At 38.8% G+C, this 21,252-nt stretch overlaps 1 protein-coding gene and 2 long non-coding RNA genes across 3 annotated transcripts; 2 read left to right on the top strand and 1 right to left on the bottom strand.

Annotated features, from left to right (window-relative positions):
- Positions 1-1,263: 1,263 nt before the first annotated feature.
- On the top strand, positions 1,264-4,711 carry LOC141820760 (uncharacterized). Its single transcript, XR_012601155.1, has 3 exons — positions 1,264-1,414; positions 4,147-4,264; positions 4,358-4,711. It is a non-coding gene; the product is annotated as an uncharacterized LOC141820760 (long non-coding RNA).
- A 7,315-nt stretch (positions 4,712-12,026) lies between these two features.
- On the top strand, positions 12,027-14,296 carry LOC141820547 (BURP domain-containing protein 12-like). Its single transcript, XM_074707874.1, has one exon. It carries the CDS (start codon positions 12,153-12,155, stop codon positions 14,088-14,090), a length of 1,938 nt encoding a protein of 645 aa, XP_074563975.1. The 5' UTR covers positions 12,027-12,152; the 3' UTR covers positions 14,091-14,296.
- Positions 14,297-14,804: 508 nt separating this feature from the next.
- Positions 14,805-16,098, bottom strand: LOC141820546 (uncharacterized). The gene is made up of 3 exons (XR_012601145.1): positions 15,467-16,098; positions 15,291-15,366; positions 14,805-15,146 (listed from the first exon to the last, which is right to left on the bottom strand). It is a non-coding gene; the product is annotated as an uncharacterized LOC141820546 (long non-coding RNA).
- Positions 16,099-21,252: the final 5,154 nt, after the last annotated feature.

The raw sequence follows: 21,252 nt of genomic DNA, 5'->3' as shown, positions 1-21,252 counted from the left end.
AAGTTGATTACGATAGAACAGACTTGTTGAAGTGACCCTTATCTACTTCAGCAAGTCCCAATCCAATTCAATTATGTCCCGAAACCAAATATATCATATCATGGCTAGGAAGATGGAGTACACAAAATGGATGCACAAAAAAAATTCATAGGGAGTTGATGGAATCAGTGAGGATAAACTTTGCTTGCATGGTATATTTGATTTGGAGGATTCGAAAGCTCGCTGCTTTTGAAGGTCATCATATTGGAGTAGGTTGTTTATAAGATTAAGACAATGATTTTTAGAATCTTATTTGCATTATACTCAAATATCCAAACATTATATGAATATTAGATACAAAATCTTAATATAACTTAATGGTCAACTTGTATTATGATGTGTTAGGATAGATGGAGTAAAGGAGGAATATTGATCTAGTCTCGTGTTATGCACATAATGAAGGATTTATCATTTTAAATATTTAATTTAATACATTTATATTTATCTATAAAAATAAATCGATTTAACTCAAACATAAAAAAAACTATATATAAACCTTTTTTATATTAAAAAACTCATATGCTATATTTTTAAATAATCGACATAAGACTTTATACAAAATTTTCTATAAATCTCAAATTCAATTTTAAGTGATATGAGTTTAAAATTTAATTTTTGTGTCAAATTAGTCTTTATTGACGTCACATTCTTATTTATTCAACGTATATGCCTCGCCGGCATGGATGTTGATTTTTTTCCGTAGCCTTCCGGGATACGTTGGCGAAGAAACTGTCAGAAATGGGCATCATGAAATGACCACCACACCCTCTCCACCCTCCCTTCCGTAGCCGCAAAACCCTAGAGCAGATGGACGCCCGCTCCGCCCGCGTCCGCTCCCAATTGGCATCACTGTTTCACTTGGCCTCCGCCTCCAAGTTCGCTGGTGGCGCTTGAGCCGCCGCTCCGGCTCCTGCCCCCTTTGCCCTATCTGACACCGGTGGGCTCACCTCCAACGATGACCTTGATAGTGTCATCGCGAGGGAGGAGGAAGATGATTCCGAGGAGGAGACCGACAAGGAGGAAGAGGAGGAACAAGAAGACAATGACTCAATGCGTGTCTTCACAGCCGCCCGCCTTGAGAATGCTCCTGCCCTTCCGGACTCGGAAGCACTAGAAGCACCAAGCCTCCCAAAACTGAGAACCCGACCGTCAAGGTTGAACCTGCAGGGGCTGGGCTGGGCTGGCATCGTTGGGCAGTAAAGATGACCGTGGGACGGTCGGCCAACCGCCAATTGGCTCATCGAAACATCTCGACAGTGAATTCCATCCCTGGGATCATTGTCAAGGAGGTGGTGAAGAGTATATTTACTGAGAACATACAGTCCAGCGGGGCTTATATTGCTAGGGAAGTAGGGAGGAAGGACTGAAAAGGGAGGTTAGTCTGGTTATCCTCTGCTTATGCGAAATTTTGTGTTACTTTTCTGCTGAGGCATTGTTGTTTCCTTTTCACAGTTACCAGCATAATTGTGACATCAGTTATTTTGACATTCTACTTAAATAATTATGCACTTACTGAATGACGATTCTTGTGATCAATCAAGTGCATGGCGCATCTAATGTGGGTGGATATGGTGTTTAGAATTTCACCTTGTTTAACGCTTTGTGGTTGAAAACCACTGATATGATGGAAAATTAGTTAACTTTGATTTATTAGCATTTACTCAAAACTAGATTTTTTAAAGCTATTAGTTCTTTGAATGTTCACTCATCTATTAGTTCTTTGAAAAATGTTCACTCATCCTGAACCTATGAAACATGTATTTATGTATGATTAATTGGCACGCCTAAGTGTCTAGCATGTGGGTGTCAGGTGTTGACTCAAAAGTGTTGGTGTTTGACATTAAGTACACTATTTAACCCAGTAATTCTTTGAATGATCACTCATTCTTAACCTATGTTACTTGTATTTGTGTATGATCAACTGGCAGGTGTGGTTCTAAGTGTTTGACTCTGACATATGGGTGTCAGGTGTTGGCTCAAAATCACTGGTTGACATAAGTTTGGAGAGGCTGTATGAAGATTCAAGTTTTAGTCTTGAACTGAGATCTGATTGCTTTATGCTAATCAGCTGGATCTTACACTGAACCTTTTTCTTTAAAATTGGCCTAATGCTGTATGGGGGCAAATCGTTACCATGTTCCATATTAAGTATGGGTGTCAGGTGTTGACTCAAAATCACTGGTTGACGTAAGTATGGAGAGGCTGTATGAAGATTCAAGTTTTAGTCTTGAACTGAGACCTGATTGCTTTATGCTAATCAGCCAGATCTTACACGGAACCTTTTCTTTGAATTGGCCTAATGCTGTATAGAGACAAATTGTTACCATGTTCCATATTAAGTATGATGATATAATCTATTGTTCAAATGGTAATGACCGTGTGCATGGTGAATTGATTTTTGTTATAATTCTCTGTTTGCAATTACTGAAATCTCATGTATTTTCTATTTATTTTTTATTGCTATTCTGTTTTTTCTACTGTTTTTTGTTTTTTTCCTATCAGAGTTCATCAAAGGTTAAAATAAGGAAGCAAAGTGCCTTTAGGTTCAAATTGCAACATGGCTTTTGTTGGAAACTGATCTGTGCAATCTATAGAAACCTTTTGTTTGCTTATAAACAACTAAAAAAAATAGTGTTCTTGGTTTTAATTTTACTCTGATTCTTTTGTAATTCCAACTCAACTTTAATTCATTTTTTATTGAAAAATGTTCTGCTGGTTGTTAGCTGATTTATGAGTCAGTGACAATGTTTCTTTGGCTATAGGTAAATCAAGCATGGCTTGAAATTTTAAACTTTGCTTTAACCCAATAATTGCAACTTCAGAATAAATGATGAGTTTGACTATCTCAATTGTGTTTCCCCTTAGAACATAAGTGATTATTATGCTTATAAAAATGTCATTTTCAGTCAGTTGATTGCATAATTGAAACTTTCATTGTTGGTTTGTCAATGTTTTTTCCACAATAAATTTTGATGACCTTTCTCTTTTACAATTTGGTAAAAACTATGCTCTACCTCATTATCAACTATACTTGATGCTGTTTCTTCTTTTTGATAATTCTGAACACAGCAGCAGAGGTCAGTCTACTTATTTCTTAGTCATAGCATCTAATTCTGGAAGATCAGTCTTGGTAATTATTCTTTTAAGTGATGTGTTTATTCTCTAACGGATTTGCCTTCTTGTCAAATCAAGCTCTCCATTCAATAGTGGGTAACATTGTAAGCTAGGTAAAATCTGAGCCTGGCCTGACCATAATTCTTGCAGTAACCTGACTTGTGCCTGAAGCCTTGAGCTTTACTGAAGACCACCAGTGTCCAAGTTTTAGTTTCTAGCCAAGAATTGAAAGGGAACATTCAACGTATTGTCTAACAATGGGCATTGCCTTTTTGGACTAAAGTATGCCTAGAAGTAAGAGGAGTTTGTAGAGGATATTTTTGGCCTTGACTATCTCAAGGCCCAAGCTTACATTCTCCAAATTTCAAGCAAGAGCTCATAGAGCATGCACTTAATTGTGGCTTGCCCTAGTGTTGATGTAACCATATGGGTCACAGAGGAAGCTATGCTACATCAATTATTGTCCGAGAGTTCATATCTTTCAATGGTAGATTGCCTAAGCTATTGATAAATTATGCTTTTGTGTATTTTTTTATTGAGTCAGTTTGGCTTTTAGATAGCATAAGAAATTGCTATATTACGGGTACTAAAAATATGGTCTTAAGTCAGACCTTGATTAAAATTGTGTATTTGCTAATTATTAGTTTGAACAAGTAGGGCGGACAATGCTACATATGATTCAACCCGAAGTAAATGTAATATATGATAAAATTTGTAAGTGATATGGCATGATTTAGATATCCAAAGGACGTGATATGATTTTTTATTATTAAATCGAATAAAATTTAAAGACTTTTTATATTATATAATTATTTAGATGGTTTATTTGATCATGTAAAATTATGTTTCATATATATAACAAATATTATTTTATTTACATGACTATATTATCATAAATGATTGGATTGCAACTGCTCATGGATTATCACTTCTACATGTAAGGCTAAGCTTCTTTAATATAACGGTGCCTGGACTAATTTTGTTCAATCGCAGCTACTGCAACATGATGGTATAGTGCTTCTTCAAGGAGACCCCTAAAGATTATATGAATAAATTCTTTGCAGAATCTCAGCAGTCGGTTCATATTTCCTCCTACTAAACTTACGCAGAGGTTAGTTACCTGGCAGAGAGAAAACATCCATTTTGGCAAGCCCTAGAAAGCGTGTGCATGTGACACTAAATCCATAATCTTCTTTTGCTGCAGCATCCATAAAGAACAAAAGGATGGCGTCCTAAGTATTGTTTTTAGTTCCACTGCTGACTCATGCGTGCGAAAGCCCAGAGGCGAAGCAAACAGCTGCCTACTTTGGTCCCTTCTAGTTGCTTGTTTAATCCGTTACACAGATAACCAGTTCCGATTCATGGAGATTAGCTTTTGTGACGGCACCAGTTCAAATAGTTTGGTTGTGTTTGTGGAAGACAACTGTAATGGTAGTTGTAGTGGCCATTATCACCAAATGATGATAACGATGGTGGTGTTTTCAAGTCTTTGTGGTGCATGCTATCGTTTGGATTTATTCATCTATATATGTTGGTTTGTAATCATTTAGCCAATATTTGTTCCCTCTTTGGCACAATTGCTTAATTATCTAGGTTTAACTTTAATGTTTGGACGGTCCATGAGAGTGTTCCTATCTTTTCAATCATATTATAGTTTGGTTTACTGAAGTTGGACTGGATTATATCCCATATATATAGTTCGAAGGATAGTAATTTTTAACTTATTTGGTTGACTTGATGATGCTCCTCTTTAGTTACATTTTGCTTGCTGCCTAAAGTCACATTGGAACCAATGATGATCGATATCATTGTGACCCAGTCTACGAAAAGAACATTCAACAACGATAAAAGTTTTACCCTCGACAAACTATAATTTTCATTGAAGCGATACCCTTTATCTATTAGGATTTTTGTATATTGTAAGATATATAATATATTTATTTATATTCATTAATACAATATTATATATATTTGTTTATAATATATTAATACAATAGTATCAATATACAATTATATACTTGTTCTATATTTTGTTTGATTTAATAAATATTTTGTTATACACTTAGTTTTAAATTTGTTAGGCACTTTTGTTTAAACCTATTTGAGAACTTAAAACCTTATTTGGAGGAACATAGATCTTTGCAACAATAGTTTCTTTATCCAGTTCTCTTTCAAAACTATATTTAATGTTTTTTGTTTATGATCGTAACTTTTTGTTAGCTAGCCAGGCGTAATGAAAATTTGATGATCAAAATTTAGTATGCTAAACGAAGCAAAGAGATATCTATTTAGAGAATATGAAATATAAAAATTGCAAATATAATGCTAGAAAGAAGGAATAAAGGATTATGGAAAAGGAAAACAATAAGAGAAACATTGTTCAATAACAATTAGTATAATTAAGTTAAGTAAAAGAGGTGTAAATGTATAATGAACGTAACTAAAAAAATTCTAAAAAGAACCAACAACATTTTCTAATAATTTTATCTGAAAGACAAGCCAAGGCATAGTCACATGCATGCAATACCCACTTTGCTTGAGACAAGAAGAAGGTGGGAGGGTTCTCCAACACTTCCTTGGCATCTATATATCACATTCTTCTCACGGTGCTAGTGACCTCTATTCCTTCTGCTTCTGTCTTAATTCTCTCATCCTGCATTCCACGCATGCAGCATTTGGTCTGTTCACTTACAATATTGGTTTAAACTGCAGCCATGCAACCCTCCCTCTCCTCTATTCTCATTCAAAAAAAGTTTGAAATGCACATGATCTATGAGATTGTTTGTGTCAAGGATTCAAGTCGCATGTTCGGGAATGAATTGAATTGAGTTTGAGTATTGAGTATGATCAAAGAGTGGGTGTCTATCTATCAGTGATGTTAATATAGTAGTTCAGTTCATAAATAACTTGTAATTGATGCTCACACTTTTTAAATTAATGTCTTCTAATGTTACGTTGGTCATCTATGAAATAGCTCATGGATATGAAATCAACACAAATAATGCTATGTTAAACTAAGGTATTAGGTGTGCTAGCTTGAAGTGTAATATTACATTGGAGGACAATTTTGAACCCCTATCAGAATGATTTTGAGACTGCAATTAATATAATGTCATTTAATTTTAAACTATGTACATTCGTTTAGGTGATTGAAAATTTTTAGATGAAAATTATGTAATGGCATAATCTACGACAAAAAATTAGTAGACAAAGTGGATTACATTTGCATGAATGGCGAATTGACAAATTTATCATGCATGGAATATATTTTTATTTTGAATTAAGAAACTGAAGAAAATTGAAGTGGATCGATAAGTTATCACAATCTACATGTAAACATATATATAGTTATGAATGTAGTTTAACTAGCAGGGTTTGGAACTTGGTTCTACTTGAAGAGATCAAACTTAATTATTGATTGCATACAAGGTTTAGAACTGATGTTTTCTTGATAATGTAGTAGTTTAATAAAAAAAGTAAGTATTTAAAGACTGTGCATATAAAAAATATATGTTATTTTAATCTTAGTGTTTGGGATTCAAATCCTAAAATATAATTATGTATAATTAATGAGTAGACATAGTCCATAAATGTCTTGATAGCTACCTTAATTAAGTTGGGTTGGTCATTACTAAATAAATAAATAAATATTCACAGTGAATTTTGATTTATTAGTTGAGTTGTATTTTGATCTTCAAGTTAATTGTGGATGAATCGATCACTAAGCTTAATAACATTCAACAGATAAAAATTTATTTATTTTATGATGTCTTAATTATATATATCTTACTCCTTAGAAGGTCTTAAGTGGGAGGGAAATCTGGAGGCTTAATTTCCAAGAGTTTCAAATTATTATTATTTTTAATTCCAAACTAATATGCTACTACAGTATTACTAATCGAGTCCAACTTCATTAATCTCTAATCTGCTCCATAAACACATCCAACATGAATTAGTGCAAAAACACAAACACCTTGTCATCTGCTGCATGTGTCTACCACTAGCGTTACGTTGTCAGGGGGATTATTGAATGGAAGCAGTTAGATCTGATCCAGTTAACCAGAACAAGTTCCTAGCTAGAGATTATACATTAATGAGTAGAGAGAGTGGAGCAGGTTCAAAGGACAATGATATCTTAATTGTCATATATATGACAACCATCTGATCATATCTTAATTTGAGGAAATTCATATTGTAGGGTATATATAATATTCCATGTTGAAAAACAAAATTATACAAGTAACTACTTCAAGACAAAGCATGGCTCATGCACTGTCGAAATGGTTCACTATCTTAGTCATAACATGCCACTTAAAATGATCAGTAAGTTGGTTAATCAAGTCTGTGGGAACAACAATATTGTGTAGACGGTAGACCCCCTCCTAATTAAGTAATTATTCTCTCGCGATCCAATCTGTTGGTCTATTTTGTTATTATCTATCACACTAGGCCTAGGCAACACTAATCTTTCAATCACACACTAATTAAGAATGCATCTAGCTAGAGCTATCACGAGTTAAAGGACGTCCCTAGCTCCAATACTTTTTCAATTGAGTCCATGACAAGGTTGGCAATCAATCTCAACAAGAAACATGGGACCTATCATACCCATAAAGACATTCTAAGAATCTCATTGATCGATGCCAACAGACCCAAATAGAGGTTGGAGGGAAGCATCGATATATATTAATTAATTTATCTTCAAAAATTTTCCAATGGGTAGTGACCACTTAGCTAGTTATACGCCTCAGCTACAAAGCCACCATCCTAATAGCGTATTGTATTATAATTAATTGTGTGCCCCATAGAATAGTGACACCCACTAATTCCCATAAAATAATATATAGTTAATGTTATATATCTTTTGGAAATTATTGTATTTTAATGTGATAATGTGTTGATAATATGGCTTAACTTAGATGTATATTGAAACGATTGATGTAACATTGAGTGTACAAGTATAGAGGCCTCCACTCCAAACACATTTGCCAATCATTGTCAAAATAATACCATCTCCATGCTAAATTCTGCTCAATCTCCTCTGCATTACCCTTTGGTGAAGCACAACTCATAATTAATTAGTCAGTTTCCTCACTAGATTTGTCTAATCTATTGTTGTTTTCGTACAATTCACAAACTCATTCTTTATCTGCATCATCTAATTGAATCAACATAATGTCACTTTTTTTAGATCATGATCATTCCTGCTACTGGGAGATGGCTAGCTGTTAATTAATGGTTGTAACTGATCAGTTGAAGTTGCAAATTAAACCATTAGGAGTTGTGTTATGATCATTCTTTACAAATTTTCAAACTGGCCGAGCATATCTTGTAATTATGTCAGCCATCAACCTGGAAATATTCATCAGATACCTGACTGCAACGTGAAGCTCACTGAGTCATTTGACTACTGGACACTGTGTGTTGGGCAGAAAAAAAAAGAAGAGAAAAAGACAAAATGTCAGGGATATCGAGGACCTGATCTGAAGCCCTTGAGGCCGTATATTCGCCCTTAACACAGAAGAGCGGTACAGCTGGGCATTGCAGTCGCTGTTGTGGAGCTCTCATTGTAATCGCCTGCACCCGCCTGATGTCAAAGAAAATACCATTAGTAAAAACTCCCTGCCCCCACCCCCTCCCCCTCCCCCTCCCCCTCCCAAGCTGTTGGGGAGAAGAAAAGGGCAGAAGGGATGCAGCTGCTGGCCACTGCTGGCACTTTGTGATTCTCGTTCCAAGAGGGAGTCAGTTTTCTCTCTCGCTCTTTCTCTGTTTTTTGGTTTGAATAAAAAGAACAAACTGTGCATGATCCAGATTAAACGAGAAACATGGCCTAGCTCGTTCAAGGGTGGCGTGGGACCACCACGGACACTAGCGATTTTGTTGCAGCTAGTTGGCAGATAATTTAGTGCATGGGAGAAAAAGAAAGATAGAAAGAAAGGTCCATCAATTCAACGCGGTTTCCACAATTCCCAATAGCCTTTTTCCCGTAGCCTTCCAATCCTCTTCTCCCTTCGCCATGTCATCACTCGTTTGGCCTCTTTGTCTATTCGACATAAAATACAATACTGAGAACGCGTTTTACTTTTCTTTCTTCCTGCGAATGATCTTCCTTCTGGCTTCAAATCTTAGTGTCTGGCTTCAAATCTTAGTGATTTGAAATCATTGATACACTAATCTATAGCTGTAAACATTTTCTCTGGGAATATAATTAACTCACCACAAATTCCGGGTCCCCCCTCCCCCAAATACTCACTTACCTATTCCGAGGTGGATCGGACGGATCACATGCATAGGAGGCCAAACTCACGAGACGCCAAGGGCATTCCCGATATTTTTTGCATGTCCCAGGGCTGGCTGAATATATCCAAGTTACTAGGCACGACGTCGTCTCAGTGCAATAAAAGATATAGATATAAATACTACAAAAAAATAAAACAATTTATGTCTGAGAGTCAGTCAGGCCACTCCATGACATCTTCTTATGTCTGTATCCTGTACGAGCGGTATAGCAAAGCACGGGATTAGCGTGTTAGGAGTGACCACTATTGAGTCGTACTTTTGATATTGTTGAACCATTAACTAGATGTCACCCTCAACGTACGCACTAAGAGATGTCAGAGGTTGAGGCCCAAAAAAGTCTGCTCGACTAGAACAGAACCCTTCGTAATTTCAGAGCCACTATGACTACTTAGTGGAGTCCGATGATTGAGAAGGCATCAGCTGGTGTATAATTGACCCGAGACCAGGGTGGCGACCCGATCAAATTTACCCAGGCTACATCAATCTCGATCAGATTTACCCCGGCAACATCAATCTCTAACATAACTTAAAGAGGAAAAAAATAGAAATATTATGTGTGTTGAAACATCGATTGTCCATCATATCAAATAGATATATGAGATGCTAATATTGTATAATATTTTCATCTTGATTCTCGGATAAAAAGTTGCTCCACACAATGACAATGAGGAGGATGATATTGAAGTTGATTTTACTAGACAGCTAGATCTGAATGCTCAATATAATGGTCGTGTTTAGATAGCTATCTTGGAGCCAGAACACTATAATATATTGAGATACAAAGTAGGATGCAACTTCCAAGCCTTGTATAAATATAATGCATATATGAGATTACATTTTATTCCACGATGAGCAACAAAGTACAAAAGAAGGTTTGAGAAACATTCTTGATCGAGGGAATAAGTGATATTGTACTAGAGAAGGTTTGAGAAATAGAGTTGATTTATGGGATTTAGGATTATGCTTACTGTAACAGGCATGAACTTGACCCTTCGCACCGGCACAAATTTCATGAAAGCAAGCTTGATCTTACAAGAGTTTTTTCTTGATAGTGATAAATTCCATTAGTAGAGTTTTATTAAAGTTGTCAAATATGATGAAAAGAAGCATGATGTCTCTGGTTATCTTAAAGGAACCATTGAATTGAAGTATTTTGGCAAGTATATTTACTGTGATTATGTTCAAGTGTTATTAGAATGGTAACACTACTCAAAGCTTTTTCAAGGGTTTCAATGAACGTTGAAAGTTTAAGTATTGAGAATTTCCTTCTACTTAGGTTTGCATTGCTTCACCTATTTGAGTGCTTGGAGAGCTCAAAGTAACGAGTCCAGGGAGTTTGGAATAGGGAGCTCGGAGACCTTGGAATAGAGAGTTTGAGAAGCTCAAGTAAACTTAGCATAGGAGGTTGGCCTAGAGATATATATATCGATGTGCCAACTTAACTCGGGAGGTTAGCCATTAACTTGAAACCTTGAAATGTGTAAGTGATACACTAACTTAGTGCAGGGCCACGTAATGGAGGTACAAAAATAAAGCTTATGCTTCAACCTCAAGGTTTATAAATTGGCTTCCAGCGGATCATCACACTAATGGTATCCTTGGATAGGATCTAACACATGCTAAAATTTTACATGAGACTTTTTTTTTTATCACTAGTGCCTTGTTGAGTGCAAATTAAAAGGTTTAATTTATCAATTTGACTTCGGTTTGAATACCAGTTGAAATTATATTGCTGAATTTTGTTCGTTTTCAATTTGAGCTTATACAAACCATTAAAAGTAAATTAAATTGTTAAGATTTTTATAATATATAGAGAGATAAATTAGCATGTTAATTATTATAATTTCAAATAGCAATCATCATCAGGGATGGCTATCTGTTGGGATAGGATAATCCAGGCAAAAAATATATATATATTTCTGTTGGAAACTTTAGGCAACGGCATTATTTGCGACATGATTTTGCAGCCAGAAGGATCTGATGCTGGAACCCACTCATGTTCCTAAGACGGTGAAAGAATGATCCAGCTAATGATTAAGCCACTTAACTGTTCAATGCGAAGGCAAATCAACATCCCTCCAAGAGATCTCATACTCTGAACGCAAAGATTTCCAATTAGAAATGACAAATTGCTACCATCAGAACCGCGTGAGGCTAGAGGAAGGTACACATTCTAATGAAACACCAAAAAGAAGGATGGCTCAAGTTGGCCCAAGGAAAGCGAAGCAAGGGCATAACCCCCAAGGGAGGCGACAGATTGACAGATACTTACTTTACCGTGATTCGGTTAAAATCTCATCCATTGATATTTGATCGTCGATCCCCATTCGATGAAATTTAAGAACCAGGGAACTACCTACCACACCGGGAAAGAGGAAAAGGCCTCGCCCACGAACAAGACGCACAGGTGTCACGGCAAAAATCCTTCTCTGCGAGCGCTGCATTAAAAGCTCTAAATCAAATGGCGGTAATTCGCGAGACTGACACTCGTTAGAACCAACGCACACATGGCGTCCCGGTAACAAATAGAGAAATAAATAAGACAACGCGCAGGAGCGGAGTATAGTGTTAGTGTACAGAGTGCAGAGAGAGTGGGTGGCCCTCCCTCGCCTCACTCCCTCATCTGCCTACCATTTACAACTTTCCCCTCCTCCCTTGCTCTGCCACAAACCACAGCTCCAGGCTCCAGCTCCTCCCTAATGGCGGCGGCCACTAGCCCTACGGTATCCTTCTCCGCTCTTATTTTTCTTCTGCTCTACTTGTTCTGCTTCAGGACGACCGACGTGGCGGCGGCTGATGCATCCCCGGCGGAGAATCCGTTCACTGCCCGAGCGGCCCTCATCCGGTACTGGAACCGCAAGGTTCCCACCAACCGCGGCCAGCCGGCCTTCCTCCTCGCCAAGCTCTCCCCGCTCTCTGCCCTCGAGTCCGCCACTTTCTCCTCCCTTGCCGCCGCCGACCCCGCCGCGCTCTCCCTTCGGCTCCCCGCCCTATGCGCCGCAGCGCGCATCCTCTGCAACCCTGCTGACGGCAACACCTACTCCGCCGCCGCCCGCAAGGATGACTCCTCCGCCTTCGCCGCCTACCAGAACTCCAACTTCTCCGACTACGGCTCCGGGGCCAAAGGTGGCAGCAACGCGTTTAAGAGCTACTCCGACGACCTCAACGTGCCCGTCGATTCCTTCCGCCGCTACAGTCGAGACTCCGTCGGGCATAACGAGTCGTTCGCCTCGTATGCTCCTGATGGAAACGTCGTCACCGCCAATTTCACCAGCTACGCCTCCTCCGCTACCGGCGGCGCCGGTGATTTCTCCTCCTATGACCACGAGGCCAACGTGCCCAATCTTAAGTTCTCCAACTACGACGCCGCCGCCGCCGCCCGGAAACGCTCGTTCTCCAGCTATTCCGACGACAGCAACGCCGGGGACCAGTCCTTCGCCGGGTACGGAAAGCACGCCAGCGCCGTGCCTACCTCTTTCAAAAGCTACGCCGAAAACTCCAACGTCGTCGGTTCCTCCTTCGCCGGTTACGGCGAGAGCGCCAGCAGCGCCAACGATTCCTTCGCCTCCTACGGATTCGACGGCAATGTGCCGGAGAACAACTTCCGTTCGTACGGCGCCGTCGGGAACTCCGGGTCAGAGAGTTTCAGCAGCTACCGCGACCAGTCCAATGTCGGCGACGACAGCTTCAGCTCCTACGTCAAGGGTGGCAACGCCGGGTCCGCTCAGTTCGTCAATTACGGCAACTCCTTCAACCCGGGGAGCGACTCTTTCAAGGGCTACGCCGAGGGCTCCGCCAAGCACAAGGTCACTTTCAAGGGCTACGCCGGCGACAACACCACATTTAAGTCCTACGCCAAATCGGGGGTCGATTTCAAGTCCTATCGCAACTTCTCCGTCAATCCCTCCTCATCGGAACGCGACTCCGCCGGCGCCTCTCTCATCTCTCTCCCGAAAGGGAATTCGACCAACAGGTGGCTGGTGGAGCCGGGTAAGTTCTTCCGCGAGCACGACCTACGGCGTGGGAGTGTGATGCCGATGCCGGACATCCGGGACAAGATGCCGCCCCGGTCCTTCCTGCCGCGGTCAATATCGGGTCGGATCCCGTTCTCCGCCGCCGAGGTCCGTCAGATCTTCGCCATCCGGGAGGACACGGCGCTGGGGAAGGCAGTAACCGACACCGTGGCGGAGTGCGAGCGAGCGCCGAGCCGCGGGGAGACGAAGCGGTGCGCCACCTCGGCGGAGGACGTGATCGACTTCGCCGTCTCGGTGCTGGGGAGCGACGTGGTGGTGCGAAGCACCGCCTCCACGATGGGCTCCAAGACCGACATCCTCATAGGGACTGTGAGCGGTGTGAACGGCGGTAAGGTCACCAAGTCGGTGTCTTGCCACCAGAGCCTCTTCCCTTACCTGGTCTACTACTGCCACTCGGTGCCCAAGGTGAGGGTGTACGAAGCAGAGATCCTGGCCGTCAGCTCCAAAGAGAAGATTAACCATGGCGTTGCCATCTGTCACATTGACACGTCAGCGTGGAGCCCGTCCCACGGCGCCTTCGTGGCGCTGGGGTCCAAGCCTGGTATGATCGAGGTTTGCCATTGGATCTTCGAGGGCGATATGACGTGGACGGTAGCAGATTAATCCATTCATAAATTATTAAATATATAACATTCCTCAAAGCAAATAATGAACTCACAGGAGAAAAAGTTTTGTGGAATTGTGTGTACCGGATCAGCCTTCTAGGCTTGGTAAGTGTGGATAATGTATCTTGATCCTTTCTCCCAAAGGGGTGTTAGGGTTTTGTGAAGCTTGTTCGTGGAAAAAGTTCTTAATTATTACTTTTCTTAAAACTCAATTCAACTCTCATGATTCATTGAAGTTCTACAGACCTGATACTCTCTTTATCAGTTCTTAGCAAGATCTATGGGTAAGGTGTAATCTGCACAGAAGGTTTACCTTGGCAGATGGACTTGCTTTGTCCACTTCTATGGGTTGGTAATTAAAAATCTAAACATCTCGCACTCAACATAACAGATCTTAAATGAGCACCATTGGTTATGTCAGTCATTTCGCATTAGCTGGATGCGATTTTTGAAGTAAAAAATTCAAGTAGATGGATGTGGCGCTACTGGAAGGACTTACAATATAGTTTAACGTACCTTTAACAGTTCAACTCTGACCTAATAGTTTATTTTTCTCCTGGCCAAACAGGATGTGCTCTTTGCATCTATTTAAGAGAATAACACAGTATGTGCTAATAGTATCATTTAAGAGAACAAGTATTCGCACTGAAGAAGCTTTGCTATAATGGGAAAGGGCACTTAAATTTTATAGAATCATGAAAGGGACCTTAGTTTTTGAATTTTCGTTGAAATAACATTTCTATTCTCGAATTATTCTTTCTACTGTCTGCCTGCTATCTTCGTGCATGTCCTGTCCGTCGCTGTATACGCCTGCATTCTTGGTCGTTGACCCCCCTTCCCCACTTGCAGCAGCGCCACATCTTTTCCTCTGGATAGATATATATAGCACCACCCGATGGAACTAGCAATATATCCCTCCTTTGCCTTGAGTGAGTCAGCATCGAGAACCCAAGCAAGCAACCGCTGCATGTGCGAGGTCACAATTGTCATGATCGCGAGGTGGCGGCTATTGCACGTGTGAGGTCGCAGTCGTCATGCCCTCAAGGCTGCAACGCTGCACAAAATGGTCTTATATTATTACTTACTAGAGATAAACAGTCTTTACTTGGTAAGCCAATCAACCAATGATCTCCAAGGATACACAGTTTATAAGATCTGATCAGCAAAAGAAGAGTAAGATAACTATGATTTCTGGTACCGTGTGCTGTATCTGGTTGTTGAAAAAACTTTTGCCCGTGGAGCTCCAAATTCCGAAGTGTCTCTTCACGTCAACCCTGAATTTCCAGTATCACCCAATTCAGCTTAGATTTTAGTGGAGTCCAAAAGAAGGGAATTGACATTGCAAGAAAGATATGGTATGACTGCTTTACACACACGCCCACTGAACACAAGCTGGACCCTTTTTCTCGCACTCCAAGTAGTGCCAATTCTCCTTGTCCATTTTCTTTTCCTATCTCGTATGCCCTTTATGCTCTGCTCCGGGAAAAATAAGGTCTCTCTTCTTCTTTGGAATCTGAAGCCATCCCTGTTTACTTTTAGCTTGAAGGCAATAGCATTAGTAGAATATATAAGATCAATAAAAGTACTAAAGCAGATGCAAGCATATTATCAGAAATAATAAAAAAAAAAAGTAGCATCATGATCAAAAACTGTTTAGATAAGCTAATAAAAAAGTAAAACCAGTTGGTTCCTCCAAATTAAGATTCAGAATACAAGTTAATGATAGATTATTCTGACATCCACATCTTGCCCAAATTCATTCAGAAAGATCTGCCATAGGGGTTAATCATTCCTAGCACCATCATGATTTTCCCGAGACAATCTTTCACCTAGAAAGACTCCAGCCGAGAAACTCCACACAGCCAGATAGAGAAGATAGGAAATCTGGGATCTCAGTTCATCATGAAACTTCAAAAAATATAAGGAACTGATGCAATAGCCATTTTCAGGTTACTCTTTGACAACAGTGACCATCTCATACTCTTCTACAAAAGGTGAAATCTGTTACCCTATCCCAGGAACTACGATGCAAAAATAGCCATTTTCAGGTCACTCTTCGACAACTCAGTGACCATCTATCTCATACTCGATCAAAGAAAGATTGTTGTCCCCTTTTACTTGTGAAATCAGTTGGACTTGTGATTTCGATCCGGCCCCACTTATCCACAGCAAGCCTCGTTGAGGCTCTAAACATGTCAATTTTCGCATTCCTGAGTATTACAGTAGCATCTTACTTCATCAAATCAACAAAAAATCCAGACATTAGTGCCAATAAGAGCAAAATATAACAAAATGTCAATGATTCAGTAAAAGCACGCCAAGAAATAATATTGAGTGGCTCAAATCACACAAGACAATAATAATGTGGTATTGTTTGAGATTTGCTTATGTTAAATGGTGCAGAGAGAATCATCAGCATAAGTTCAAAAAGATGAATGCTTACATAGTTACCAAGGCATCAAAATAAAAAACATTAGCAGAAGAAAAAAAATCACACCTATGGATCTATCTGAGCAATTCCACAGCAGTAATGACCACACATCAAGAAGAGACTCAAATTAATCATAACAGATGAGCAGTAGAAATTTTACTGAAAAACAGGTCACTGAAAAAAATGCTAGCTACTAGGAAGTAAGAGGAATCAAGGGCTTGACAGCTGTTCTTGTATGTATTTTCATTATATGCTTATATCCTTTCTAAGGTTCCTGATAGTATTCTTGTAAACAATCAAATTCATATGGGAACAAGCCAACATTGACTCAGTAAGATGGTAGATATAATCAGTATGATAACTAAATGAATGAAAAAGTTAACTCAGACTAACTAAATGAACCAAGGTAGAAATTGACCAACCTAGACTTGCTAAAGATCATGAATAGAGGTTATGAGCAATTGCAGCTTTTTGACAAGCTTGTTTTTAGTCTGTTTACACCTTGTATATAGAAGCATACATAGACAAACATATTAAGTTTTTCTACTTATTACGTGCTTTGATCTATATCTAACATTTAATGAGCTTGGTAATCAATTAACCTTAATTGCAAAATTTTGAAAATAAACATAAAAAATATGTTGTCCAGAGATTTAAATAAGATAGAACTTGTTTTACAATCTTAAAGAAGGCCTTAAACTTAAACCAGCTTGAGTTTTACAAACTCAATAAAATTTTAACAAATATAAACCAAATGCTCCATTTTAGTCCCAAGAGAAACTCACTATCATATAGAGGTTAATAGATGCTGTGATTAAGATTGAACATTTATTTAGTTTAACCAACAAACAAGTTCTCTTTCCATTATCCTCCTTTGCTTTCTTGGATGACAGAGAGTCAGACTCTCATACATTAGATCCAACAAAGCTAACTGAATCCAAATACATACTTCATGAAAAATTGAAGGGTACAACACGTCAAATGGCAATGAAAAGAAGAAAAAAATGGCAGTGTCTCAAACCATCTCTTTTGGCTTTGTTCAACTTTTCCTCTCTCTCTTTTTAATTGCAAAACCAATTAACTGGGTCCTCTTTTAAAGCTGTACACACTCACTTTAGCGGTTTGATAGACCATGACTGATCATGTAGAATTTGACGTGCTTCAACTTTTGAAAAATGTAATGGTGGCATCCGACGCAAAGAAGAATGTAAGCAGAATTATGGCATAACATGCGTTCAGAATATTATAAAATGTTGAGATGTAGAACAACATCAAGTACGATTGGCGAATAAAAATTAATAGAAAAAAACAATGTTTTTCCGATTCAATCAATGACCGATAGTTACAGATCAATCATAATCGTTGATGCCTAAACACAAGACAAGTGCAGGAAAAGAGAAGAGATTACCAAGCTAGAGGAGGGAAGCAAGAATCACGAACTACACAGACAGAATCGGAGGATTAGGGTTCGCCAAGGCAGCAAAATCAGTGATTCTCTTTCGAGACGCGGCGATTACAGAAGCGCATCAGAACCGTCAATCTGGTTAAGCGGCATCAACGGTGAGAATCACAGGTGCATTTTGCTAGGTAGCCGCTGTACGCACAACTCATTTCGTCGTCATTAAATTTCGATAAAACAAAGGGAATTAAGCTTAACCGTTGATTAATTAGTTATTGTTCATTAATCGCGGCTGAGATCTATTTCACTCGGATCTAATAATTACAAAAAAATTCGTCATGAAGGCCTTTAAACTACTTCTGTTTCAAATTTTAAAATCAAATCAATATTACAGTTTTACAAAACCGAATTAAAATCATTTTTTGGAATTAGAAACGGATTTTGACCTTGTTTAGAGTGTTTTATTAGATTTTTTTAACGAATATGTTGACTCGTAAATACGAAATTTAATAAAAATTATTTTGATTAAAATAAAAAACCACTAAATTTAATTTTAAAAATATTTCTTATTTAAGAAGCATTTTCGATAATTTTACACTTGCAAAATTGATCCAGTTGAACTAGATTACATAAATAAAATATGTTTGGCACTAGAAGCCATCCCAAATTAACCTCCAGTAGGGGTCGCCAACCAGCCCAATTTATTGGGCCGGAATTGTGTGAAGGCATGGGCCTAAAAGGGCTGTATTCCTACTCTCTGCTGGATTTTAATTTGGCAGTCGGCACGCTCCGTGAGTTGTATAATGAGCTCTATGTGTATAAATTCGTGCCGATGCGCGCTGCTTCTCTATTCAAGAAAAGGCTTCCTCGAGGGATTGACGGCCGCCCTTGCCATGTTCTGGGATGGAGCTTCCTCCTCCCATCTCTTCTTCCTTGCCGTCGCTTCTCGCCCTTTCGATGAAGAAACCCTCAAGTTCGATCGGGATCGCCGCCTTTTACGTCCGCTTTTATTCTCGAACCCTAGTTTCCTTCCCGTCGATACGAAAAGCTTTCTTCTACCGTTTCTGATTCCCTGAGAACAAGGGACGCCTTGTGACTACAAGGAACTATTCGACAATGAACTTGGTTTCTCTTTCCGATCCAAGCATGTGAGGATGGATGTAGCCTCCCAAACTGGTCAGGTGTCGTCGTGTCGAGACGCTCCAATTTGACGGAGGTATGTGCTTTGCCGTTGCTGTTAATTGAATTACACTTAATTCGATGAGATATGTGTATAAAACCGGTGGCCTTCTGCTGCTTATTCAAGCGCCCTACCTGCCGCTGATAATCAGCAAGTGCATCTTCACATTTGTTTTTTTAATCCACGATTTTGTCGTTGATAAACTATTTTTTCACTTCTGTTTGAAGTTTGTTTCTCTGACTAATATGGGCTTTTGTTTACTATAATACATTTTATCCATTCATTTCTGCCTTCTTTGGTTTATTTCAAATTTGAAACAATGGAATTTTACCTGCAATAAAACTAACCACTTGCATTTGAGCAAGGCAGACTTCTTGGAAATTGGTGAAGATATCCGTGTACCTCGAACTCTAATCTTATAATGCCATGAGACACTCTTGTAAGTAGCAGCTAAGTTGCCACAACAATGGTTAACAACATTTTATTCTTGACTATTTTGAGCATTGTTTTTGACATGCTATTGGATTTCCCTAAAGCTTAATTGTTAACTTTAGAAACTTTCTTGTGAGATCTGAAACATTCAGATAAGTTTTGTCCTAGCAGACCTCTGCTTTCTTTTGTAAATGATTTATTTTTTTACTTCGGAAATCACATTACTAATAAGAAACTAATTGTTAATAGTTTAAATTCTACTATACTACACTGGTGTTGAGACTTGGATTTTTTCCAGGTAACTATTGTATGCTCGTTTGACAACGGATATGACGGTGGAATATGGTTACAGTAAACTTTTCAGTCATGTTGGAATATCACGCAGGTTATAAATATTCTAGATGCAGATTTACAAGTCTTTATTGATCCATGAAGATTAGAAATTGTATTCTCATATTTCACAAAATTTTAGTGCATGCTTTTACTTGCTAGGTTAGTGAGAATTAGGTTCTATGTTGTTTCCTAGCTTGCTGTTGCTATCACATGTATAACTCATGTGGCTTCCATCCCGCTTTCTATACGGCATTTGAATCATGTCTAAGCATGTTTATGATATTCTTACTTTGTGAAGAGGTTGCAAAAGGACCATATGAGAAGGTGACTATAAGATACTATAATTTATATAATCCCGTACCATGTAGTGTAGAGTTTGTTCTTTGACCTTCCTGAAGGAAGAATATGCAATTGCTTTTTTAAGCGCCCGTGGCTCAACATTGTTGACTATGATGAACCAATTCAGCTTGTTAAACTACTTAAGGGCAATGCATTGCTAGCGACTTTAAAGATGATTTTTTTACTGGATTAGTCATGTAAATTATTTTTTTAGATTGTACATATTCTTGACTGCTACAGTGGTGCAGTTAAAAGGGGCATTCTTTTCCTTGGGATGAATCCGGCATTCAACCATCATTTCTTACCCTTTCAATGTGCTGGATTGGTTCATAACAGCAAGCTATTGGCCCCTCCAGTAATGTATGGGGTGGATAGTGTGTGAAGGTCAGCTGGTCTTCCTCTTTTTCCTTATCTGTTTTTATCATAATTTGCCTGGAAAATCATAAAGAGCGTAACTAACTTTTCCCCCCACATTTTTTCATGTTGGAATTCAGTTATTGAGACAAGTTCTCTAGTTTGGCAAGTGGTGTTTTTTCCCTTTATTTGCTCATTTTCAATTCGAAATATTTTATATTTTTGGGGTATCTTGACTGAAAAATTATAAAGAATTTGTAGCCAAATTATGTCTTCACATTTTATGTTCAGTTATTGAAATGAATAGTTCTCTAATATGGATGATGGCTTGTTTTTTATATAGAAGTCTAACCATTGTATTGTTTTTAACCATTTAGGAATGAACTTCAGGAAAATCTTTCTCTTCATATGGCATAGTTAAGTGGCAATTCCCTTTGTGAACTACAAAAGTAGTATTAAAGGGTTTAATGGCAGGAGTTCTGTCCCATCAATTCCAAACTGCGATCCATACAGAGGAATACGCTACTGCCTCGACCCTTGAACTCTCTAAGCGGGTAAAATCCAAATTTGATTAATTCAATGAGCTCGCCAGTTTGGTGGTCAACTGGGGTGATGTTGAGATGAATTACAGCGCTGCCTATGCTGCAAAATCCAGGCCCTGCCAAGGTTGAACAGATTATTTTTTCCATGAA

This window comes from Curcuma longa, unplaced genomic scaffold (genome assembly GCF_044706935.1).
Source record: "Curcuma longa cultivar G26 ecotype Majalengka, Jawa Barat unplaced genomic scaffold, ITB_CL_G26_1.1 utg509_np1212_2302976_RagTag, whole genome shotgun sequence".
Lineage (NCBI taxonomy): Eukaryota > Viridiplantae > Streptophyta > Magnoliopsida > Zingiberales > Zingiberaceae > Curcuma > Curcuma longa.
Note: the sequence above shows the minus strand (reverse complement) of the source record. Positions and strands in the feature narration are given on the sequence as shown.